This window comes from Xiphophorus maculatus, chromosome 7, assembly GCF_002775205.1.
Source record: "Xiphophorus maculatus strain JP 163 A chromosome 7, X_maculatus-5.0-male, whole genome shotgun sequence".
In the NCBI taxonomy this organism is placed as follows: domain Eukaryota; kingdom Metazoa; phylum Chordata; class Actinopteri; order Cyprinodontiformes; family Poeciliidae; genus Xiphophorus; species Xiphophorus maculatus.
In genome coordinates, this window is record NC_036449.1 from 801,418 (window position 1) to 828,139 (window position 26,722).

At 39.6% G+C, this 26,722-nt stretch overlaps 1 protein-coding gene across 3 annotated transcripts; it reads right to left on the minus strand.

Annotated features, from left to right (window-relative positions):
- Positions 1-743: 743 nt before the first annotated feature.
- LOC102218506 (ribosomal RNA processing protein 1 homolog A-like) lies at positions 744-26,722 on the minus strand. 3 transcript variants are annotated; one of them, XM_023336906.1, is made up of 16 exons: positions 26,525-26,722; positions 25,919-26,001; positions 25,213-25,270; positions 25,045-25,130; positions 20,113-20,174; positions 19,911-20,040; positions 16,904-16,968; positions 15,991-16,163; positions 15,773-15,873; positions 8,567-8,664; positions 8,426-8,445; positions 8,197-8,349; positions 5,207-6,108; positions 3,281-3,439; positions 1,809-1,875; positions 744-1,143 (listed from the first exon to the last, which is right to left on the minus strand). In XM_023336906.1, exons 1-16 carry the CDS (start codon positions 26,649-26,651, stop codon positions 905-907), a joined length of 2,523 nt encoding a protein of 840 aa, XP_023192674.1. In that variant the 5' UTR covers positions 26,652-26,722; the 3' UTR covers positions 744-904. The 3 variants fall into 3 exon arrangements, with proteins under 3 accessions (XP_023192674.1, XP_023192673.1, XP_023192675.1); XM_023336905.1 differs by having other exon boundaries at positions 15,961-16,163; XM_023336907.1 differs by lacking the exon at positions 3,281-3,439 and having other exon boundaries at positions 15,961-16,163.

Consider the following 26,722-nt stretch of genomic DNA (forward strand, 5'->3'; position numbering starts at 1 on the left):
AATTTGAGCAAGGTGAATTGGAGGACACTGAAAATATTGCATTTGAATTTTGAAAAGTTGAATTCTTTTATATGCTGAATTTTTTAACTGTGAAAATTTAAACTGTGAAAAATATGTATATTGAAAATTTGATCACTTTGAAATAGGAATGTGAATTTTTTTAATAAATGAAAATTGCAACCATGTACAAATAATGACACTGAATTTTTTTAGGTTAAAAATATATTCTGAATTTATTTTAACACTGAAAAGGTGAGCACTAATATACAACATTCAAATTTCAGAGGCATTTTTTATTCAAATTCTGATGGCACATATTTACTTCCATACTCATGCTGCACCAGATAATGAAATACTGAATTGATGAATTGGGTGAATTTATATTTGGAGATTATATGTATACATATACATATAGATTTTGGCTGGCATTTTTTTTACGGTAGTCTTTGATGTCCTATTGTCATGTCTGTAAAATGTTAAAATTGTTGAGTCAGTTCAGTTGATTTCTGTTATTTGATTTTGTTTGAGTATTTCATTGTCTTTTCTTTTGTAAGGTTTGTATTGTAGTGTTTGTGGTATGGATCCAAGAAAGATTAGTTTCAACTGTTTTAGAGATTAATGGGGTTCCTTAAGTGAATAAATACCAAACAAATATGAACTGTAATTCTTATTCCAATGTTCCAGGAAATTCATTTGTATGTTTAAACATTGATTATACAGGCAAACTACTAAAACTAGTAAAAGAAGGAATGAATAACTTTATTTAAAGCAGTCACTCAAACCAGATTAAATGCAACAATTTGGTAGAATAAACATAGAACATAGAAACATAGAATAAAAATAGAGCCCAAAATTCAAAACAGATTGTATCAAAGACCACGTGTGTCTACAGTTCTACAGGAAGTTAAAAAAAGTCTGCTGCTGAAGGTCGTCTTTTAGGTGTGTTTGGCAGAGATTTGGAACTGATCTTCTTGGAGAAGTTAGGGGCCTTCTTAGCGCTCTTCGACGTCTTCCTGGAGTCAGTGGACTCTGTCGTGGGGGGAGACTTTAGGACCCCAAACTTTGGTTTTTGCTGTGGGTCAAAGGGCACCCGAGACAAACCTTCTGGACTGAGGAGCAAGCTGCGATCAGTCTTCTTGAACTCTAAAAGACAAAAAACAAAACAGAAAAGAAAAACTTCCTGTGACTTTCAGCTCAGTTTCAACTTAGAAAACAATATTTCCACTGCCCAGCAAAATTAATCTAGAGACAAAGCAGGAATTTTCCTGCTTTGTCAATGAGCTCAACTTTTACTTGATGCCATACTCTTCTACTGCATGCAATTTAAAAGGTGCACAAAATTAAAGGGAAAACTCAAGTAACATCCTAGCTCTTAATTAAATATTCTCATTGAAAAACTTTATTATTAGCAAGGTGGAATCGATTAAGAAAATAATTATCAATGTAAATCAAAATTATTACACCATAGAGATCTGGATTTGGATTCAATGAATTTCTCATATTGAGCAAGCGACAGTGTTGCTACATAAGCCCTGGAACTCACTAGAACTCTGAAGGTTTGCTTTGGTATTACTCCAAGTAATACTTAGATAATGACCACTGCAACCACGTAACACCTTCACAACATCTGCAATAGATGTCCTGACCTGTCATCCTGGCATAAATACTTGGCCTAGTCCAACGCTTACCTTTTCTTTTTTATGCTTCAAAAAATAAAACTGAGAACAAAATAATTGACTTGCTGCCTAATCCATCACCTGCAAACAGTAACTCACTGTCACCGGTTATGTTGTTACGCAGCTTCTTACCAGCAGTTTTATTATTCTTCAGACCAAACGTGACTTTCTTTGAATCTGATGTGGGGGTCAGCTGCCTCTGTGGAATAAAAGCAAAGTCAGTATCTATTTATCCCATGCATGTGACTGAACAACTGTCATTATAAACTCAATGTTTTCATATGTTCTTAGAAAATACACAGGAGCAGAAATTTGGTTCATCTTTTAAAACTTCAAATCACTTCTCTCTCACTTCAGGGATGAACAAACACAACATCACAACAATTAAAGCATCACAAACAATGTTCTGAAAACTCATTTCTATTGTATGGAGCTTTGATGTTCATATGTTGCTGCTCTTGATGAGCCAACGGTGAAAAAAATAGTAAAAGTAACAATTCCAATTCTGAGTTTCAGTTAACATCTTCTTGTATATTTCATATTTATCAAAAATAAATCAAACTCATGAGGAAAAATTTTTTACTGTAAAAGCAATCTATGATAATAGCTCATCCCCAAGTAGGGGCGCCGTATACACCTTATTCTTACTTCCAGCACCCACCGGAAGTAACAGTATTTCACTGTGTAATTGATAGTTTTTTGCTAATCTGTATTCATCACAGATGTTGTATTTCTTTTCTGTTATTGTAAAATATTACGCAAAATGTTCAATAATCATTAAAGTATAACTCAAAACCACTTTCTTGCTCTCTGTATCAGCGCAGCTACGCGCAGCTCATTGCTATAACAACTGACAACAATGGCACAAAAAAAACTCCCAAATATTTCCCACACAAAGAGCAGAACACTGAGTATGTTGCAGTACTATGGTTTTAGGCTTAATGTTTATTTTGTGATTATTAATAAGTGATTGCTGTGGTAAGAGGAGAAAACTATAAATATATCGCTGCACTTGACTGTATGGCTAGCTCGTTGTTACTGTCTCTTACTCTGCAGTTGTGGAGTCACAATATCTGGAATCATGAGAGCCCCCTACCACGAGGCAAGAGAACTCCCTGCCTCGCCTCAAATCTGTTCTCTGCTGTTTATGATCCCTCCTCAGCACACAAAACACATTACACACACAGTTGGTGACAAAAAACATTGTACGTTATATAAATAAGCGGAAAATCAGTAAATATATTAAAAGTTTTTTAGACATTTTATTGGCGGTGTACAGACAGGAGAAACATGCTCCCATAGAATGGCAGCCAGTGCATTTAGCGAGAGGTTGCACAATCCCAGGTGAGGCCAAGCTCACTGCTGCCAGTATTAGTGTCAGTATTGAACCAAAGAAAGCAAGGCCTTTAAAATAGTGACGCTTTTTATGGGTTAAATAGACTCAAGAAATTTTAACAGCGAGGGGGGCAATATAATTTTTTAATAGATTCCTGGTGGCACCCCTGTCCCTAAGACACTCCACTAAGTAGATAAACAGATTAAAAAAAAAAAACCTCCACTGTGAAAAGTGATGCAGTCTCATTTGTCGCTCAGCTTTTCTTTACCTTCTTACTGGCAGCAGGTGTACCCGGGCTGCCGTTAATCTTACAGTACAGCGCTGGTGGAACTGAAACTTCCCTCGGAAAGATGATAAAATCAGACCCTGAAATATTCTTCTTGTTTGTCTTTTTGAGGCTCTGGGGAGTCGATGGCTCACTGGCTACCTGGAAAATAAAATAAAATGACTCATGTTTTGTTTTTTTTTAATGACATTGATTTTGATGAATCTTCTGTAAACCATGGAGTTCTTTCCACCAGCAGAAGCTTCTCAGGATGTTTCTGCTCTAGCATATTTACTCTGGTCCTCTAATGGTTTCTGTTGATTCTGTTTCTTCTCAGAGTGAGTAGTCCAAGGAAACCAAAATCTGTCAGTACAAGCCAGTCTGCCTACTGGTCACACGTTTATGAGATTATTTATATGAGATTAATAACATATCATTGCAAGGAAGTTGAAAAACAAGAAAAATAAATGAATAGGTAGTAGGTGATACTAAGGCTGTAATCATATTACTGTTTCTCTGTAATGATAAATGTAAAATCATCTGAAGTACTGCATAGCGCTACAAGCTTTTTCTTCTTTGTTTATTAGTTTCCTCTACCGGATCCCACAATGCAACACATATCTGACTACAATAAGCCGATTGGCTCAACACGTCTGTTAGCTGTCTTGACCTGAGGTCACTCTATAAATAAACTGCAGCACAGCTGATCAGGAACCGAACCAAACCTGTCCTCCAAACATTATCTCCAGCTGTTTTTTTTCTCCATCCTGGTGCAATTGCTGTATTTACATCTACACAAAAGAAACTGCACCAAGGGTCAATCACAATTAATTTTAAACTCTGGTTTAAAATTAACAGACAGTACTTCAGGTGTGAAATAGACTTACTGTTCTCTGAAGATAGAAAATTATTGCTTTTAACAATGGCTCACTTTAAATGGTATCAATAATGGCAGACTTTAACTACATCAATCTTAACCCCACTTAAAGTAGATCTCAAGCTTGTTTTGTCTCAATAAAATTTTACCTGGATCTGAACCTTATCTGGAGTTAAGATATGAGACAATCTTCCGTTCTAGTAAAAAGGTTGTTTCACAAAAACAACCCGCTCAAAATCCCATGAAAACCTCCAGTAACTGAATCGTTGGGACAGTTGGCAGACGGCTACCTAGCATCTGCTACCCATCTGCTAGCTGTCCCAACAATTTTTCAGCTAGTTGTCTGCTAGCTGAAAGCAGTGGTTCCACTTAGGGGTGCAGAGATTGCAATTTTCTGGCCGATCGGCGATTACCAATCTTTTAAAAGCTTGGTAGCCCGCTGATTCTGATTTTGGCCAATACCACATTTTTTTGTATGAAATGTTGCTCAATATAGCAAGAAAGTTGTTGAATTGACAACAGTGGGGTGACTATTGTTAACTGTAAACGTGTAGACTAGACATGTTGTCTACAAATTTACAATTATCGTTACCGGTCTGTTAATTCAAACCTTTCAGGAGATTAGGCTCCTACCCCCGCGACCCAACTCCGGATAAGCAGAAGAAGATGGATACTCATTTAAATATTTATATTTATTAAATATTTTGAATGTATCCAATGGGAGTAAAGTGGAACCAAAGTCAATTTCCTTCTTTGTGTCCACAAATTCAAATTGATAAATACTTAATTGATCCCAAACGGAAATAAAATGTTGTTGGATAGAAAACCTGCTTCTGTATTCTGGTGAGCTATAAATGTCTACTTTTCTTCTCCCTCCCGTGTATAAATCAGCACATCATCGCCCCCTAGCAGGTTGGAGTTAAATTTCTGAGGGACGCACTGCAGATTAGCTGACCTGATGACCTGGCTCTTTATTGTGAGCAGAGAGGTTCTGAGTAAGCAAAAACTGATTCTGATCTTATCAAGAATCCTTTCTGATCTTACATACTCACATTGTTCACTTTGCTTTTCTTGGTCTTGTTCTTCGCTGCCGATATGCTGTTGACTGCGGCAGTTCCTTCCAACTCATCTGCCTCAAACTCAAACTCCACAGTGATTTTCCTCTTCCTGGTATTAACTGCAGAGCTGATCAGCTCAGCTTCCCCTGCGGACTGCTCTGGGTCTGCACCTCCATCGACAGCTGACAGCTTCAAACACTTCCTTCTTTTCTGCATGAGTTGCATGTTTCCAGCTGTGATCTGAGGGCTGCCAGCCCCCTTCCTTCCTTTGTGACGGTTCTTCCTGTTTGCTGCTTGTCGCGACTCAGCGATAGTCTCTTCCATCTTCTGACTCTTCTTGGCTGAAGCGGCAGCATCTGTCGTCGCGAGTTTAGGCATTAGATTGTCTCCTGATGCTTCATCACAGCCTGTTTGTTTGGCCTCTGTTGCTATGATAATGTCATTCCTCTGCAGGCCCCATGCAGGCTGCTTGTTGCTCCTGCCAAGAGCTGCAGCAGTAACCTTGACCGAGGCTTCATGACCTTCCCCTGCTGAAGCGGACCTCTCAGCCTCAGTTTTCAGGATCTTCCTTTTCTTCTTCTTCTTCTTGTTCCCAGAGAGCCCAGCTGGTGCTTCAGAGGACGTGTCTGATGTAGCAGAGGTCAGGTGCTGCTCTCTGTCTGTCACCATGGGTTCAGAGTCATTGGTGGGGGGGAGCAGCTGCAGCTGGGCTTCTAATAGAGCCTCTGAAGTGGAACATGGACTTTGTTTTACTGAATGTTCTGAACATCCTGCAGATTTTGAGTCGGCATTGTGATTCTGTGTTTTCTTCTTTTTCTTCTTCTTCTTGTTATTAGCAGGTGCATCTACAGGTTCCATATTGCTACTTTGTCTGTCGAATGTTTCCTGTTTTTCCCCTGAAGAAGCAGAAACAGAATGGTTTTATGGCCTGAAGGTCCTGAAGTGAAGAACATTGCAATCTTAATAACATCGCAATTAAAACTTGGCTACTTGTCTTTTCATTTACCAACTCAAGATTCCTTGACCTGATGGTACCAGTATACTTCTAATCTGCTCTTAGCTGTTCCATTATGAAAAGCTCCCGAATAGGCTAGAGGTACTTTTCCACTGGCAAATTGCTCTCTAACCAGTTAATGTGCACAACTATACCCCAGGTAGAAGTGGGTGTGTGTGAGCGGTCCTCCCTATTGTGGGCGGAATGTGAGCAGCAGCAGCAGCTGTGATCAACTCTGCTGATCTTTGCAGTAACACTCACCAATGGAGAACCAGGTTCTGGTTCTGATTTACTCAAATAAATCCAGATACTTCATTTTGTCTTATAGAAATTCAATGCTTGTCCAAACATAAGACTCAAATAAGCAGATTATTTCACTTTACCAGGGGTCGGCAACCCAAAATGTTGAAAGAGCCATATTGGACCAAAAGAATAAAAAACAAATCTGTCTGGAGCCGCAAACAATTAAAAACCTTATATAAAACTTATAATAAAGGCAACCCAGGCTTTAAGTGTTTATATTAGCTATTTTAGCCTATTATCAAAATGACTAAGTGCATACATTCATGAGCATTAATGATTAAATGTTTTTTTTCCCTGCTGTGCGCCCTGGAAGGAATGACTACTCTGTTGTACAATGGTGCTTTAAGTTTACCTCCCATTACAATATGAATGTATTATGTTTCGTGGCATTGATAAAATTAAATAAATGCAATAAAGAAATCAGATTTTTGATGTCATTTTTATTATGATGATTCGACAGGGAAATATATTTTTCCTTTTGGAACTCGGAAAATCTGCTCCCAATTTGCATAACGATCGCTCTTTGTAAATAATCACGTTAAGTGTGTGATCGGAAAAAACAACAAAATGTAAAGTGCCCCTAAAGTTACCGGGTTTATCAACTGCGGTAGCAATTTCGCTTCAACTCCTCTCCTTGTCATTTCTACTGTATATTCTTTGCACGAAATGTTGAATAAACATTATTGTTGTTTCCACATTTCATCTCCAATGTCTGCTGGACTTTGGGTGTCAGCTGTTTGGGAGTCCCCTTTGTAATTTCCCCTCAGAAAGCACTGAGGAGAATCCGAGCTTTCTGATTGGCTACCTGTCACATTCTGGCTGTGTTAACGCTCCCAGTTGGAAAACCCCCGATTTAGATCAGAGCGGCCACAACGATCTATGGTAACACACCACACACTACAGGATGACCGGTTATGAAATCGCAAGCAACAATCTTAGAACGACCAACGTTCTAAGATTGTTAAGGGGAAAAATAGGGACAAAAAATCGTGTAGTGTGAACTATTGCATCAGGTAGTTGGATGTGCCCATTTTCTCTATTTAAATCTAATTATTACTGAAGGGCAATATAGTATACAGACTTCATAATCTGCAGTCTTTTGGTTGAATGCAAAAGACTTATTTCCACTTTGGCTTTATGTTGTTTAGGTTTTATTCAAGTACATTTTTTATTAATGGAGACTGAGAATCCATTTTATTTTTGGTTATTTTGTTTATTTTGTTTATCAGTTCCAGTGTTTAGTGTTCTTTTGAAAATAAAATGTATCTATCTTTGGTAGGAAATCGCATGCATTATTACGTAATTTCCATTAAATCAGTGTAAAAAGGTCTTCAAACAATATTATCGTTTATCGCAATAATTTTTGAGACAATTAATCGCTCAGCAAAATTTGTTATCGTGACAGGCCAATGTGTTACCATAGAAACGTCTGGCAATTCCAGCAATCAGGAATCTCTGAAATAGGTAAGCTTAAAGAGAATGCATCAACACTACACTGTAACATGTTGTGTAGATTAGTTTGTTTTATTAAACTTATTTGAGATTTAAAGCATATGCTACATTTCATGACATTTAAAGTAATTTTGGCTTTGAATGAGTATCTCCAATGATTTGGATTTACATCAGGAACCAAAACACCAAGACATCATTATGTGAGACTTTAGACATCGTAAACAGAGAAACTAACCTGCGTCAGCTTTGCTCTTCTTCCCTGTTGGTATCCCTTTCTCCTCAACACCCTCATTGTGAGCTGGTCGCTTCATCCTCTTCCTGCTCCCAAACATATCATCATCTTCATCTGTGGAAACCTCCTCTGGATATTCATCCTGTGGAAATATGCCTGAGAGGGAAGGGAAGAGTGAGACGGTGTTTGATGCAAACAGAATGTTTGCGTCAAACAACGCTCTGACTCGTACCTTCACTGAGACCACGCAGCCTGAATGGAAAAAAACAAATTTTAATCAGTAAACATTAGTGTTATTTGAACAAATACCTTTTAACAAGCTGACAAAACCTGAACACTGCCTGCTATGGTTGTATTATGCCCTTCTACTCACACTTTGATGACTCTGTAGAGTTTGTGTCGGTTATGTCCGGGTGTGTTGCTGCGACTCGCCAGCTCAAACAACTTGTCTGCCAGAGCAGCATAGTCGAACTGAAACACACATTACAAACCATGCATCACATCAACCACTAAGAAACCAAGATTATAAATAAGAGAAGGCGTTTGTTCACATCACTGAGGGCTGAGCCTGGATTATGGCCAGTTTAATCAAGAAAGGCAGGGGAACTTCAAGTTATTATCAGTATCAAAAATGGAATAGAACTGCAGGTGCACTAAGAAGCGTATCACACATTATCCCTTTAGCAGTTATTAGACTCTAGTACCATCACTGCTCCCAACAAATTCAATAAGTGTTTACATTTCTGAGAGACATTGAGTCTGAGTGGACCATCTTGCGCACTTCCATTGTCAAGGCGGCTCATTGGAGCTGCAGGCAAAGTTGTCAGTGCCTGTCGTGGCAGCAACCCTCACACCTGCTGGTGGACACCTTTGGCGAGGGATGCTGTCAGGCTGAAGGAGGAGTCCTATTGACATTTTATGGCCCGTAGGACCCCAGAAGCAGCTGACAGGTACTGGCAATCCAAACGGCACGCAGTTTGCGTGGTTGCTGAGGCAAAAACACAGGTGTGGGAGACGTTCAGAGAGGCCACATAACTTCCACATGGCTTTGGCGCAATTCTGGTCCACCATCTGGTGTCTCAGAGAGGGAAGCAGTGGAAATCAGTGACCTGGGATGAGGTTCATGGCTGGTGAGGCACTGACTTAACCCTCCTGTTATGTTCATTTCTGAGGTACACCAATAATGTTCGTGGGTCAATTTGACCCGTGGAGTGTTCAATCACGCAATAGTGTCAGAAAGCAAAAATTCCTCCAAAACATTTTTGTATCTGATTATTAACTCCAATACTAACCATTTCAATCAATATTTGTGCAATGATGCTTTTTCTTATTTCTCACAAATAAACAATTAATGATGTCAACTTACTCATTTGTTGACATCATTTGGACATAAAAAAATGAAATTTACATTTTCTATGTCCACTGAAAAAAATCTAGACACAAAAAACAATAATTTCCTTGAAATTGATCTGTTGTAAATTCTTTTATATTAAATTTTGATTAATTTCTTTTCAATGGATGATGTTTATAATTGAACTTGAGATACATATTCTGTTCTGGGTCAAATTGACCCGCTGATTAAAATCAAGACAAATGAGTCATGCAAAGAGTATTTATGTTTTCCTCCACTTCTGCTGAGTGTCCACTCAGTGTGGGTGGAGTTTGCCCACGGGAACAGAAAAGGTTACCGTCAAAAGTTGAATAAACACCTGCTTTCTTGCAGTTTCCTAGTGAAGTAAAGAGAATAGTGAGAAAGTGGGCTTGAGTGTGCGCACATGTGCATGTATGTGTGTGGTGAAATATGGTTCACAGCTGGAAGGAAACATGTAGAATTGGACTTTTTAAAAAAATATTTTTTACCCTTCAACTTGACTGCCAGGTCAAATTGACCCGAACAGTATCTATGTAAAATGTAGACGCAAGGGGGATTGCAAATGTGTAAAATAAATACATTTTCAATTCATATGTAGAGTGCACCTATCAAGACAAATAGGCAAAATTAAGACAACGTTTCATGGAAAAAAAATACTTCCAACTACTTTAAAATTTTTTTAAAACTTTAAAACAGGTCAATCTGACCCGCAACATAACAGGAGGGTTGATCAAAATCTTGCATGTTATTCATATATAGAAATTTCGCGCATGCGGACAACATTGAAGGGCAAAAAGAGTATACTTTCACATGTCATCTATAGCCGCGCTGCAACGGTAGAATAATTACGTTAGCTCAATGAAACTTGGAAATATATATATTATTTTAGTGCTATGCTGTAGAAACCCATTGAAGTACAACTCAAAACCACCTTTTTTTCTCTGAATCGGCCAAGCTACACGTAGAATCGACGGGTGTAGCTTCACTTATTTACTGTATCGCTCGAAGTCTCTCACTCTGCAGACGCAGAGTCACAATGTGTGGGATCATGAGCGCCCCCTGCCATGAGGCAAGAAAACTGCCTGCCTCACCTTGAGTCTGTTCTCTGCCGTTTCTGATTGCTCCTCAACACACGAAACACGTTACACACAGAGTTGGTGACAACAAACACTGTGCATTATATAGATGAGCTAAATGATGGAAAATCAGTTTACATATTATAAGCTTTTTAACCATTTTATTGGCAACGTAGGACGAACATGATCTCGTGTGGCAGCCAGCGCAGTTAGTGAGAGGTTGCGCAATCCATGGTGAGGCTTAGTTTGCTGCTGCCTCATTGGCTTCGCTTCTGACCAATTGAATGAGAAATTTACCGATTTTGAAGAAAAAAAATAATCAAAATTGGTAAAACTAAATGAACAATAAATACTTCATAGTACAAAACACAGGCTGAAAATAGCAATATAAATTATCTTATTTTTCCGCCTCCCCCGTCTCCTCTGACCGCACGTCACTGATGGGGATAGTGTGCTGCTAACCTTGACTTGGGATGCTCTGGGCCAGTGGGCAAGATACTTCAAAGACATCCTCAATCCCACCAACATGCCTTCCATTGAGGAAGTAAAACCTGGGGACTTTGGGCCAGGCTCTCCAATCTCTGGTGCTGAGGTCGCTGAGGTGGTTAAAGAGCTCCTCGGTGGCAAGGCTGGATGAGATTCACCCGGAGTTCCTTAAGGCTCTCGATGTTGTAGGGTTGTGTTGGGTGACGCGACTCTGCAATATTGCATGGACATCGGGGGTAGTTCCCATGGATTGGCAGACCTGGGTGGTGGTTTCCCCATTTAAAAAGGGGGACCAGAGGGTGTTCCGCAACTACAGAGAGGTCACACTCTTAAGCCTCCCTGGCAAGGTCTATTCAAGGGTCCTGGAGAGGAGGGTCCGTCGGATAGTTCAACCTCGGTTTCAGGAAGAGCAGTGTGGTTTTCGTCCTGGACGTGGAACACTGGTCCAGGTCTACACCCTCAGCAAAGTCCTAGAGGGTGCGGGGGAGTCCGCCCAACCAGTTTGCATATGTTTTGTGGACTTGGAGAAGGCATTCGACTGTGTCCCTCGGGGAGCCGTTTTATACAGGCCATTAGGTCCCTGTACAACCAGTGTCAGAGTCTGATCCGCATTACCAGCAGTAAAGGTAGGGGTAAAGGTAATTTTATTTATACGACACATTTTCAGCACCAATGCAATACAAAGTGCTTTACAGGAAATACAAACAAAATAACAAACCAAAAGAAAGAGCAAAAGAAGAAAAAGCTAATAATGTTGATCCAAAGTAAATAAACTTGATACACCTATTCAGGGTTGGTAGATAAGTATAAGTAAGTAATCTCTGGATACTCCTATTCAGGGTTGATAGATAAGTATAAGTAAGTATCCTCTGGTCTAATTCCTTTTCTGGGTTGGGAGAATAGGAGTCTAAAAAGTAATTGCTAAGGTAGTTTTTCTGGGCTCCAAGTTCTAATCCCTGCTCCCTGTTGCTAAACAAATGTAAGTAAGTAAGTATCCTCAGGACTTCTGGGATGCCAGATAAGTATAAATATTCTCTGGACTTTCTAAGTATGCTCTAAATTTGTAAAAGTAATGAGTACCGTATTTTCCGCGCTATAAGGCGTACCTAAAAACCTTCAATTTTCTCAAAAGCCGAGAGTGCGCCTTATATATGGACCAATATTGAGCCACAACAGGTCTTGCAACTACGGTAAGCAGTCGCCGACTTCATTTTCCCCCGTAGAAGAAGAAGCGTGTGGTGTAAAGACCCCAAAATGGCTCCTATAAGAGACACGCTTGCGACGCAGAGTTTAAGCTCAAGGCGATCAGTCACGCAGCAGAACACGGGAATAGAGCAGCAGCGAGAGAATTTAACATGAACAAATCAATGGTGCGGAAGTGGATATACAGTACAGACCAAAAGTTTGGACACACTTTCTCATTGAATTCAATGAGAAAGTGTGTCCAAACTTTTGGTCTGTACTGTATATTGTGATTGCACTAACGTTTGATTTACCGTAACAGTATCAGACTGTTTTTTATGTGTTTATTGAATCGAGGAAAAGTTCCCCTCCACTATATGTTATACCTTGCTATTGTTAAAAGATAAACTGTGTCACGAAAATACCACGTCACTTGCTTTACCTCGGCGAAAATAATAAAACAGTTGTTTATTCATTTTGGGAATGAACAGAGTTTTCAGAACGCTGGTTTGTAATCTATTAATAAAGTTTGACTGACCTATCTGACTATTTTGTTGACATTCCCTTTAGCGCAGTTCCATCTAATGGATGCATAACGTAACCCCAGCCTCAACTGTAGTGTCTATTCTATGCGCCTTATAATGCGGTGCGCCTTATATATGAAAAAAGTTTTAAAATAGGCCATTCATTGAAGGTGCGCCTTATAATGTGGTGCGCCTTATAATGTGGTGCACCTTATAGTGCGGAAAATACGGTACTCCACCTTTTCTAAGTAAAAATAAAAACTAAAACTAGAATTTTTTCTGGATTCTAAGTTCGTTCTAATTCCTTTTCTGGGTTGCAATAATAGGAGTCTTTCTGCATCTAAATAGCAAGTACTCCACAGTTTTTAAAATTTTAGCTATGAGTGACTAATAAACTAGAGTCTCTGGATTCCAAGTTTGTTCCTTTTCTGGGTTAAAAGTGAGTACTCCACAGTTTCTAAAAGAATTAAATAAAAAAGAGGAAAGGACACATTAGGGCACATGGCAAGATTCAGACAAAACAAAGACATGAGTGAAGGCGGTGACATCACAGGGCCATGAAAGCATGTTGCTCAGCCTCCTGGCAGAAGTCCGATAAAATGTTATCAAGGAATGTCCTTGGGAGCGCTCAGCTCCACAGCTGCATGGATAACAGGCGGGGTTGAGATAGGAAGGAGCGTTATGTTTACATATCTTCAAGGAGATTGGAAATATGCAGCCCTTCCAAGGGGAAAACTAATTCAGATACAAAATGTCTTAGGTTGGGTAGATTATAAATTTCAATCTTCCCTAAAGTCTCTCTGATACATCTCAGTTCCCAACTGTCCAAATTAATTTGGTCGTTCCACTGAGCCAAAACTAGCAACTTCTCCAAGATCGATTCCATTCCGTTAGTGAGTTTTGCAATGCTCGGCTGGGCTGCAAGTCTCAGCAAAACTCACATCCAACTTGCGTCTCTGTCCACACCAACAGTCTGAGTGTCTGCTAGTTCGGCCAAGTTCGTCACAAATTTGTCGATAAGCAAGGTATTCGCAAGTTCCAAACAGCAGAAATCCTGTTGTCATGAATAAATCTAGGGTGTATCCAGCTGGATGTGACAATGTGACAAGGACAAGAGGGCTCTCCTGTGCCTAGTCTTCTCGTCGAGAAAATTTGATCAATTGCATTGAGAGACTGGTTGACCAGATCCATAATTTATAGATTTGGAGGATGTGCAAAGAAAGGCTCCAAAAATATAGAAAATGACAGCACAAAAACAGAGCAGGCAGGGCAGGCATGGGAAGGGAGGGAGAAGAAAAAAAAGAAGCGTCCGCCTTCACCGAGAGCAAAACTTGTGTTGAGGAAAACAATAAGTCATGATCATTTCCAGTGAGAGTTGGACTGCGCCAAGACTGCCCTTTGTCACTGATTCAGTTCATTACTTGTATGGACAGAATTTCTAGGTGCAGATGAGGTGTTGAGAAATCCGTTTTGGTGGCCTTACCTGCAAAAAGCAGTGCGCTGTACTGGTCTGCCGTGGTGATGAGAGAGCTGAGTTAAAAGACAAAGCTCTCGAAGCCCTCGTTGTGGGTATGAGCTTTGGGTTATGATTGAGAAAAACGGATCACGAATAGACACGGCAGAAATGAGTTTTAGAGAGAAATGAGCCAGTTGAGGTGGCTCAGACATCTACTTAGGATGCTTTCTAAGTAGGCAGGTGAAAGGGAAGTCTGTGCCTCCCTAATTATGCTGCTATTCCCGCAACTTGACTCTGAATGGGTAAATAAATAGATAGATAGGTAGATGGATGGATGGATGGATGGATGGATGGATGGACGGCATTTCATTTAATTTCATTTATATTCAATTCATTTTATTTGGCTGCATTCACAACAAATGTCATCTGAAGTCACTTTCCAAAAAAAGTATTTCAATTGAATCAATTACAATCAAATACATTCCAATTGATTCTAGTTGTCGAACAGTATAGTATGATGAACTAATTATTCATAATAGATTAAAAAGTTGCTATGGAAATCCAGCAGATTGCATCAAGTCATCGATTTATATCTTTTACAGATTTTGATCATGTGTCTATTGTAATATGTTTCATCGCCTAGTTATTTCTACTCTCCCAGAATCCCAGTTAGACTCGGTTATCTCTCAGGATAACTGAGTCTGCAAGTGTTATCTGCGTGTCACTTAAGGAGCTTACTATTTCACCTTTTCATATTTCATATTTGAGATTAATTTCCTTACACAAGTGTAGATTTTTGAGTACAAGTAAGAATTTTTTTCTTTCTTTAGCTGCCTTCAGCCTGCCTGAATAGAAAATAGCTAAAAGAGTATCTCAGATTACATTGTGAAAAGCATAAAATTTTAATAAAGATTATCTAGCTGCTGATTTAGGCTGAAAAGCCTCTGCCAAAGACCTCTGTCTCTTTGTCAGGAGTCAGGGGTCAGGGGGCCTTCTCTTTCCTCAACCTTTTTAATGCTGGAACTCTCTGAACACTGTATCCCTTAGAATTTAGTCAGAGTTTACTGGACAAACTGAGTAGAGAAAGTGTAAACAACATTACTAATTTCATCCCACTAGTATTGATCCAATACCTATTCTCACCTTGGTAGAGATAGTATCAATGTTTAGATCAATACGCCCAGTTCTAGTAGGCATTGCACAGATTGCTGATAAGACGTTATCAGAACTTTGTGACATAATTGTGATGCAGGATCCAAGCCGTCTGCTTAAAGCCTTTCATGTCTTTAGAACGAAACAACAGCTAATCCGTCAGCCCTGAACTGCATGTCAGCTGGTAGGGTCCTGGCCATTACATCAGTTCAGCTCAGCTATCCCACATATTCCAACAGTTCCTCAAAATGCATTTATTAGCTTCAACAGCCTTTCAATCCATATATTCATAGAATAAAAGGAATGATTTTAAACAGACAGCCATGTTTACCTGCAGAACCGGTCCAAAGTCTTCATCTGACAGCTCAGCGTCAGAGTCCCCCAAGTGAAGCAGCTCCTCGTCACTTTCTTCTTCTGTTTTTAAATGACTCCCTACAAGCAAAGAATCCAGGTGCCACAGTGAACTTTAGTAAAACACCAGTACAGGTTAGAGGTGGGTGCTGCTGTGTCAGGATGTACCTTTTATCAGCCTCCCCTCTCTGCTCTTACCGACTGCATTTCTCCTCTCATCTTCCTGCTGTTCATCATCTTCCTCAGATTCCTGCCCTGAATCAGACTCCTGTGCTGTTTTCACCTCCTTCATAAGATCACCCACAGCAAAAGGAGCCTGTTCAATGATGTTGCTGAATAGGCTTTTGCAAATTGTGCTGAAAAGCGCATGGCTGGAGAAACAACAAACAGGAAAGCTGTCAGGAAAGGAGGACGAAGACTGAACACAGCTATTCTCTGGACTACACCTCACTTCCTGTTGCTTAAAGAGGCATGGCTTCCTTAGCAGCAGACATGATAAACTGACACGCTACTGTGAAGCTGACAGCTGTACAGGACCATGTGTAACTGAATTTAAAATGACTGATCGAAATGAAATGTATCCTTTTGTTTTATAGTGTGTATTGTGAATTGGCTATATACAGTATATACTATATATAAGAAAAAAAGGCAGCACTATCAGTATATATCAGAGGAGATGTATGCTGATTTATCTCCTCTGAGATATATCAGAGGAGATATATCCTCTGATATATCAGAGACAATCAGCTCTGTCATACTCATACAGACTTGATTAAACCATGTTATATATATATATATATATATATAAATCAACCACACACATTTAAACCCCCTAGCATAATAGCTCGCACTGTGTACAGCACTCAAAGACACACTGAAGTCCCTTAGAAAAAAACGGTTAATCAGCGCAGACACAGAGCCAGACAGAGCTCTGTCTGAATATGGTCTAATCTCAGAATCTGCTTTCAGCTCTGCTGGGCAACATTCAAACTGCAGGTTGCTACTTCCTGGATCTGTCAGCAACAGGCTGGGTGGAAATAAAATGCTAAGCAAAGGAAGCCAAGCAACTGTGATTTAATTCTTCATTCTAAGAACATAGAGGAAAACTTACTTCTTGGTTTTGGCTGCTTTCCTGCAGAACGGTTCTATAAAAATCAGGTTCTGATCAGCAGTGAGCTGCAAAAAAGCAAAGTCTGATTAACAAGCCACATCCACAAAAGTCCAGTACAATATAATTCCTCATGAACCTAATCTAAATCTTTATTACATTCAAGATTATGATTTAATTTTAAAAACATTACTGAATCTCCAGGGTTTCCCCCATTGTATTACAAACCTGGCGGACCACCAGAATTTACTTCTCCCCACGCCAGGCTAAGAGTTACTTGTTTTTATTTTCAGAAAAATATTAATAATAATAATAATTATAAAAAAATAAAAAAAATAAAAAAAACAATCGCTTAATATTTTTTCCTTTAGTAAGCCGGACTGCAAGCATCTCTGTTGAGCTCAGTATTTCAATAGCGGAGCAGAATAAACCTATCTTTTATTCCTAAAATATATGTGTGTAGTTGATGCATTTAACAAGCCACAAAGCCGAAGCACTGGTAAATCACATCACTAGTCCCTCTGTGCGCTGCTTGGTCTCTGAAGTTTACCTCAGCACGGATCGCGCACCTCCTTTCACTCAAACTGGACACAGGCTGACTGGTATGGATATTCACATGAACCCCCTGTGATGTGTCATGCTTCTTTGCTGAATTCTTCATCAAGGTAGGAGTCAAGTTTAAAACCCACCACGTTAGCTCTGGTTATGCAGCTTTATGTGGACCACAGGCATATGACCTGTCGCACTTCCAGAGGTGCGCGTTGAGTTTGTCTTTGTGAACCAATAATTATGTGCGGTGTTTACATCTCAACACGTTGCCAGCACTTGGCTCTGTGTCTGCACTGATAAATTTTATGTATGTGGTCCCAGTCGGCCAGTGGTGGTTAAGTGGTTCAACCTGTGGAGGAGCTTTTGCGCTTACCTCATAGTAGCGCATCATGCTGGTTTTATTTGATTTTCCGGTTACAGGATGCATCAAACCATATCAAATGCCTTGTCTACTTAGTCAGCCTGGAGATCAGAAAAATCTGTCCCATACAGCTTGGGAAACCAAAACAGTCTCTGTGACCCTTATTAAAAACTCAATAGACATGAAATGGAAGAGCTACTAAAGTCACATAAATTAAATCTCCTCATCTGTCCCTCTGTGTCCAGAAGAAATGTGCAATGCAGCGGATTTAACTCATCATGCATGGCCGGCCCAAGGTTGTATGAGGCCTCGAGCAGAATTTCTTCCTGCTAACAACATCAGCACCATTTGCAGCATTTCAACATGGAAATTCTAGGAGTTTAATTGGCCAACCTAAAAAGCAATCGGTAAAAATGGCACTTTACTAACAGAGCTCAAACTCAAGGATTAAACTCAAAGTATCAGACTTTAGCTATGGTAACAAAATAATCTAACTATGAAGATTGTTCTTTGAACTTTTACAAAGCAAACTTGCCAGCTCCTTAAAATCTTACATTTAAAAGTTAAACAATTTAGAATATTTTAATTTATGTTGCTAAATAACTTTTAGCAATGATGCTAAATGATATTAAAACCAATATCTGTGGTTTTAAAATATTAGCATTTATGAGGGGCCTTCTGGAGCAGCTGACATAATTTGGATTAAACCAGGGGTGTCAAACTCCAGTCCTCATGGGCCGGTGTCCTGCAACTTTTGGATGTGAATCTGCTGCACCACACCTGAATAGAATAATTAGGTCATTAGCAAGGCTCTGGAGAACTTCTCTACACAAGGAGGAGGTAATTAAGCCATTTCATTCCAGTGTTTTGTACCTGTGGCACATCTAAACACTGCAGGACACCAGCCCTTGAGGACTGGAGTTTGAAACCTGCGGATTAAACAGAAGTGTAAAAACTGATATTAATTTTAATTGTATTTTTTTTATTTGTTGTTTATAAGACTCTATAGTTGTGGGCATAAATAGCATTTTACCACAAAATATAATTACCCAGTAATATTTTTAAATTTCCTATCAACTTAACATCTTTTAAGCATCTAACACTGACGCTGTGTGCAAGAAGGGGATGAGCAGACTCTATTTTTTAGGGAAGCTGAGATCCTTCAATGTGTGCAGAAAGATGTTGGAGACCTTTTATCACAGTGTTGTTGCCGGTGCCATCTTCTTTGCTGCTGTGTGTTGGGGAAGCAGCATCAGAGCCAGCGACTCTAATAGACTGGACAAAATCATCAGGAAAGCTGGCTCTGTACTGGGACTAAGGCTGGAGTCCCTGGAAACTGTAGTGGAGAGGACACTGAAGAAGGTTCTGTCTATTATGGACAATAAACAGCACCCTCTCCACCACATAGTGGACAGACAGTGGAGCACCTTCTCACATAGGCTGCTCCAGCTCCGCTGTCGTAGTGACAGATGCAGGAAATCCTTCCTGCCACATGCCATCTCACTGTACAATAAAAGCTAAATCATTGTTCTGCACTAATCAGTCCAATTTTGCACAACTGCACTGTGGCACACTTGATGTACATATATTTACATATACATACTGTATCTGCATTTTTTGAATCTTTGCAAGGACTGCTCTAAGTTGCTTTTTATATTGACAGCATGTTATATTTTATTTTGTCTACAATTGCTACTCAGTGGTGGTTGTTGTGTGTCTTGTCTCTATGCTGCTGTAACTGCGAAATAATTTCCCTGCTGGGATGAATAAAGTAATTCTATTCTATTCTAATACAAAAACAGAGTGGGCCGCCTCAGCGGACCAACCCCTGGGCTTAGCAGTTTTCTGGGGGAAACCCTAATATCACTTGTTGAATTTCATCAGCTCCAGAACAGCTTTGAACAGAGAGTATAGTGACTGGTAGTATACTTAAAAGCATTTCCTCTGACTTATTAAGGCCAAGTTATTTTCTAACACCCCATGACCTACACACTGTTCACACAAACAGCAGCAACTTGTCTCCACCAGAGGATCTGAAGTTCTTCTCGCTTTACATTATAAATCCCTCAATTGCCATGGTTACCAGTGGTGGTTCTATACCTCTCCAGCACCAACAGCTGCTAGTTCCGTCATGTAAAGGTCCAAGATGTGTAACAGCAATCCAGAGGGCGTCTCACTGTCATTTTGAAGGAGATGACACTTCAGCAGCTCCAAAAACTTCCCAACCGCACTGAGAAAAGCAGTTATTTATTTTATGCACTGTTAGAGTTCTTAAATGGAAGTTTTTTTTCCAGATCCTTACCTGCTTTCCCAGTTTCTCCTCCTCAGGACGTCAAACGATTGTCGGAACACAAAACGAACCAGCTAAAGAGGGAACATTAAACATTTAGAAATGTAAATGCTTCCATTTACAAAGTTGCATATCTCTGCTGTACTGATAAAACTTAAGATGCAAAAATTTCAGCTAAGTTTTACATGTTCTCAATTTCAAATCATTCTCTCAACATTTAGCTCAGCACTGTGAGCATTACTTCCACATCAACTTTTAACTTAAAGTTCTAAAATTGCTTAACTTCTTCAACAGTACTTCCTACTCCATTGTCTGTCTCTTACCAAGAAGTATTTGAAAACTTGAGCCCATAGACACCAAGTAGAACAAATGAAGAGTTTCGTGAAACAGAGTGGAGCTGTTGCGGATACCCAGAACGTGGCATGAGGAGTGATGAATCCTGATTATGGCCATATTTTAACATAAAGACTTCAGTGTTATAAACATCTGTAAGTTTGTCACTAGGCCTGTCGCGATAAACGATAAATAAATTAATCGTACAATAAATTAAAACTATCTACGTCATTTTAATTATCAGCATTATCGTCTCTTCCGGCCTTTTTCTCTTCTGTTAATGACACTGAATGAAAAAAAGGCTCAACTCCAGTACTCTCCACTGACTCCACCTTCCTCATTTCCTTAGTGAAATGCCCAACGCACAGGACATGATCTTAGAGCTGTCGGCCGATTGTCGGGCCATTTTCAAAACCTGACAGACCACACATTAGCCGACAGGAATCCTAGGTATAACTGTTCATTGGGTTAGATCCTGCCGTGTGGTGTCCAACAATAGGCACAATGGCTACAAGTGCAGTGAACTAATTTTAAAACCAGGCATTAATCAATGCTCTACTACAATCTACCTGCAATGCATGTGGCTAGTGTCAGTCCTGACTGAATGAAAATCATTACAACCTATTTATGTCACGTTAACGAAGAACAGCTGAAAAGTTACCGGGTTTATCAACTGCGGTAGCAATTTCACTCCAACTCCTCCCCTTGTCATTTCTATATTCTTTGCATGTTGAAAAAACATTAATGTTGTTTCCAAGTATCATCTCCGGGTTGCCATGTGTCAGCTGTTTGGGATTCCCCTGTCACATTCAACAGGCTGCCTTAAAGCTCCCAGTCAGGGAAAACCCCTGATTTAGATCGGAGCTGCCACAATGATCTACCATAACACACCACACAATCTTAGAAAGACCAACGTTCTAAGATTGTCATAAGGGGAAAAATAGGAGCAAAAAATAGTGTAGTGTGAACTATTGCATCAGGTAGTCGGATGTACCCATAAATTTAAATCTAATTTAAATCTAGTGATTACTGAAGGGCAACATAGTATACAGACTTCATAATCTGCACTCTTTTGGTTGAATGCAATATTTATTTCCACTTTGGCTTTATGTTGTTTAGTTTTTTTTCAAGTCCGTTTTTTGTTAATGGAGACTGAGAATCCATTTTATTTTTGTTTTTGGTTGTTTTGTTTATTTTGTTTAACAGTTCCAGTGTTAAGTGTTCTTTTGAAAATAAAGTGTATCTATCTTTGGCAGGAAATCGTATGCATTATTACTACGTAATTTCCATTAAATCAGTGTAAAAAGGTCTTCAAACAATATTATCGTTTATCGCAATAATTTTTGAGACAATTAATCGTTCAGCAAAATTTGTTATGGTGACAAGCCTATTTGTCACAGTTAATTGTTCAAACTAATGGCAAAAGTGGCAAAACAATTAAGGTCCTTTTCAAAAGCATTATAACAAAGAAAAGGATTAACTGCAGATGAGTTTACTGAAGTTTGATGTGACGAAGGAATCTGATCCAAATATCAAATCAGTTCTGATTTTCAAGACTTGAGTGTAGCCAGAAAAAGGCTACACAGCTTAGATTATTATGGCACACTAAAGAAAGTAAAGTATCATTTGCATAAGATTTTTCACAAATAAAAAAAACAGAAAGTGCTTTTAAAACATATAAGAAATGCACATAAAAAAACATCAAATTATATGAAAAGCCTGTCTGTACAAATGCAGCTATAAATGTGTTTATAGATGCGTTTTAAAATAATCAATAGAATCGACAACTTAAAAACAATGAGAGAGAACTCCACAATCAGGGAGCAACAGCCTGAAGCGGCCGATTCCCACAAGTATTTTTTATGTGGGATTAACAAAGACACTGATCAGCAGACCTCAGCGCTCTACTGAGGTTTAAGCACGTCAGAGACATACTGGAGGGCCATAAAAGTTCAAATAAGAAGTTTAAATTTTAATTCAAAATAAACAGTGAAGAGCAGCTAATACAGGTATTAGATGAGCTTCCCTGTGTGTCTCTGTTAAAAATCTATACAGTTTGCATCATACATTCAAACTGTATTCTACAGGTAAAAACACTGTTACAATAATCCACCCAAGACTATACAAGGCTTCAAAAACTTCCAATTCACATATAGACACCATTGTTCTGAGTTTAGCAATATTTCTTAGATGACTAAAACAGTTTTGAGCTTGGAATGATGATCGATAGACATGAAGCTGTCAAAAATCACAACTAGATATCTGAGATCAGCCTGAACGGAAGATCCTGGGAAACTGGTGTGCTTTCTGATTTCAGGAATCTTTTGATCAGCCACCATCAGTGTTTGGTTTGTTGGAGTTCAGTTTACTTATAAGCAGTTGATTTTTAACCAATTCTTAATCTCAAATAAGAGATCAGACATAACAATTTAAAAAACTCAGAAGGTTAAAAAAAACCAACCAAGTTGTCAGCACAGGAATGACAAGAGACATGATCAAAATGGCGTATAATCTGGGCGAGATTATACCAACACGGTGCCTGCGGGCACCCGGTCGCCCGAGGAGAAATTGCCAGTCGCCCACGGAGCAAGTTCTAAAAATAGCCATTGTCATTAGGGAGCACTGCCTAAAATATTATTTATTTAAATGTTTTTACAATGAAGTAATAACGTTTGTTTATATTTAGAATTTTTAAAAAAGAAATTATAAAAACATTTAAAATAAATTGCTTTTTGTATAAATCTCTTTTCTACGGTTAAAGTTCAGAACTATGCGCAGACACCAGCAGGATATTATCGGAGGGCAGCAGCGTCTGCAGCTGTACGGCTGTACATACACTCCATAGCTCGAGATTTTCCTTCAATTAAAAAAAGAAAAGAATAATTCCTGGAAATTTTATTATTTAACCCTCTTTACTACAAAATTGTGCAGAGAAAAAGATCTTTTGTGCCAAAACATCTTGTACGTATCGCACATCTGAGTGAGTCTAAACCTAAATCTTATTGGTCAATTTAATTTTGTTTATTTGCCGGCTTGGCGCTTTTACTGCAAGATAAAAATTAATGACAGGAGTTTGAACCCCTCGTAGTTCTAAAAGCGGTCATTTGGATCCCGGCGGAGTTTTTTACCATGTGTGGTTCTGGCGGGTCGTCTGTTTATGAGCTTCTTTTGTTTCCCAAACTGGAGAGCTGATGGCTCACCTGTCAGCTGACATCTGCCGTTCTTCCTGACCGTCGCGCTAAGACTGTGGGTTAAATAATTTAATCTAGTCGAATTTACTCTAGCCAAGAGAGTAGAAATTAAGAAATATTGTTACTTCACCTTCTTGTCGTCTGGACGTCTGACACCACCTGAACCTGCGATCAACACCCTCCTCTTTCCGGGTTGGCTTCGCTTCTATGTCTTTATTATTTATCATCGTCTGTGATCTAGGTTTGTGCTGATTTTTGCACGTTGGAGAGGTGGTTGTGCTCTTGCAGGTCAGGTGCAGTGATAGTTTTGTGGTACCCTCGACCTGTCAGACCTTTTTTTTTTTTGACATCTGCTGGTGTCAGCCAACGGGTGACCTGTCAGCTTTTCGGTTCGCAAAACCACAAAAAAAGCTAATAAACTGGCGACCCGCCAGAACCGCGCACACTGTAAGATGCTCAAGCCGGATCTTAGAACTACGGGAGGTTCAAACTCCGCTCATTCATTTTTAGCTTACAGAAAAACGCCATGCTGTAAAATAAACAAAAGCAAACTGACAAATAAGATTTAGGCTTTGGCGTGCACCACCTCACCACTCCCAGACTGACACAGCTGTGTGTACAATATCTTTTGACATAAAAGATATTTTTTTCTCCACAATTTTGCTAATAGTAAAGAGGGTTAGAAAATAAAACATACAATAACTATTCTTCTCTTTTTTTATTTAAAGTAAAATTTCAAGGTACTGAGTGCGTACAGCCATGCAGCTGCAGGAGTTACTGCACCAATCACCAATCTCAGTCACTTGTGGGCAATTTAGAATCACACAGAAGAGCTCCAAAAGGGAATCAAACTTAAAACTCTGTGAACAAAGAACTTCTGATCACATAATAGCAATTAACTATATCCGCCATGGTAAATCATTACTGATAACTATTGTGAGTAGTCCCTAACATTAATATGATCGGGCAGCATGTAATTATATATATGTGTATGTAGTATTGTTATAAAGGCTGAGCCAAGAAAATTTAGGTCAATTTATATCAAACAAGTAGCCCTTTGTGTTACTCTGTACCCATGAAGTAGCTCCCAGTCTCAAAAAGGTTGGTGACCCCTGATCTGGGTTGAAGAAGCAATATACAATAAAACCAGGATTGGGCCAATAACAAATCCCTGGGGTAAATCACATGACAGATCTGATGAGTCAGACATTATTTGATTAATGTAGACCCTGAAGGATCTGTCTGAAAGGTAGGATGTGAACCATTGTAAGACAACACCAGTAAATCCACAGTCTTTGAGTCTACTTATCAAGATGACATGATCAACTGTGTCAAAAGCAGAGGTAAAGCAAAACCCAAAAGCTTCCACTTGGGTGAGTGGTCAGTAAATGATCTCAGCTCTATAGCAAAGAGAACAAACCTGGTAGAACTTGTCCATCCGCAGCCGGTCGATCCCAGTCCACTCTCGTTTCATGGTCTGCAAGAAGCTTTCCAGGTACATGAGCTCTGCAGGGAAATCACCTGTTAGCCAGACAGCAGGTCTGTGTTTCAACTGTCATCACTATGAAATGGTGCAGCAGAAGCTCACGTTTATCCAGATCATGGAAGTTGTGGATGAGGGTGGAGATCTGGTTGGACAGTTCCTCCTTAGGAAGCAACAGTGAAGATGAACTAAATATGACTGATAAACTAAGCTACATATTTACATAAACACGAAAATACATAAAACTCTTTTCTTCTTCTGTTTCTTTTTTAGATCAATTAGATTTACGTCAATTACTTCTTTGTGCTAAGAGACAGAAAAATGACATTGAATAAAATGTCTTCAAGGTCAAATGTTTGCAGACACCAACATTACTACACCTTTAAGCAATCAAAGAATTCTAGATTATGATTTAATAGTTTTGTAAGCTTCTGATATCCTAATTAACATTTGAGTTAAATGGGGGACCACTGTAGATGAATTTTAAGGCAACACCTCAAACACACCACTGCCTTGTGTGACATCACGGCAGGTATCAGGACTGTGCTTCATCCATGGGTACAACTTCCAGATGCCTGAGGCGGAGACATTCATCTGTTTATGCAGGTATTTACGGTACAGTGCTGTAAGAATGTCCAGTCCTTGTGCTGTTTATGAAGGAGAATGAAGCTGTGTCGCAGAGTAATGTGGATTAACCCCAGAATAAAAACTACAGAAAACACTCTTCAGCATACTGCGAAATAAATAAGCTTTAAGATGAAACCTGAATGGACGTCACTAGGAAATTAATCTGACACACACACATGCTCACCTGTAGCAGAGCTTTGTCCTGCATCCACAGGCAGTAGAAGAGGCCCTTCCACAACTTGAGGAGTTCATCTCCTGTGAATCCGCCTGAAAAGCAGACACAGCATCACTTAACCCAGAGATCAGGATAGCTACAGCTCAGTATGAATTTTGAGATTAACTGATGCTCTTCGAAATCTGTGACTCTTACTGAAGATAATCCTATCAAGTGTAAATCAAGATGCCCAACTCTGTCTTCCAACTTTTAGATGCAACCCTGTTCCAACAGACCTCAATAAACTGTCGAATTCCTTTATAGTTCAGTTCTTCAGAGGCCTGCTAAGCCATTCATTTGGTTCTGTGGGTTGGAGAGGAGAAGCAGCTAAGAGTTTCAGGATAGTAGCTCTGGTGGTCTGGACCAGGGCAAAGTCACACATTAGCTAGGCTAAGACTTGTTTTATCACCAGGAAGAGCCCAAGTCATGATCATTATTGCTCAAAATCTGGTCATTACCGTGTGGGGACTGCGGGGCCCCTGTCTGTCTTTAGCTTTCTCCATATGAGAGCCCTCGGGGCCCGTCCATATGGAGAACGGGCCCCGGGAGTGGGGGCGTCCAGCTTAGTTAGCCTACCTGAGGCTCTCAGTGAGCGGGCGCTGATGTATTTCCGTAGTTTCTTCATCGCCTTGATCCGGACGGCCTTCTCATTGGAGGCTAACCTCTGGGCCAGTTGGACCTCCGGCTCCTGAACCGTTGCCATGCTCTCAAGATCTCACGTGGATTCTCCTCTCTCTCTTCACACGTTTTCTCTTGCGGCGCGTGACGATGACG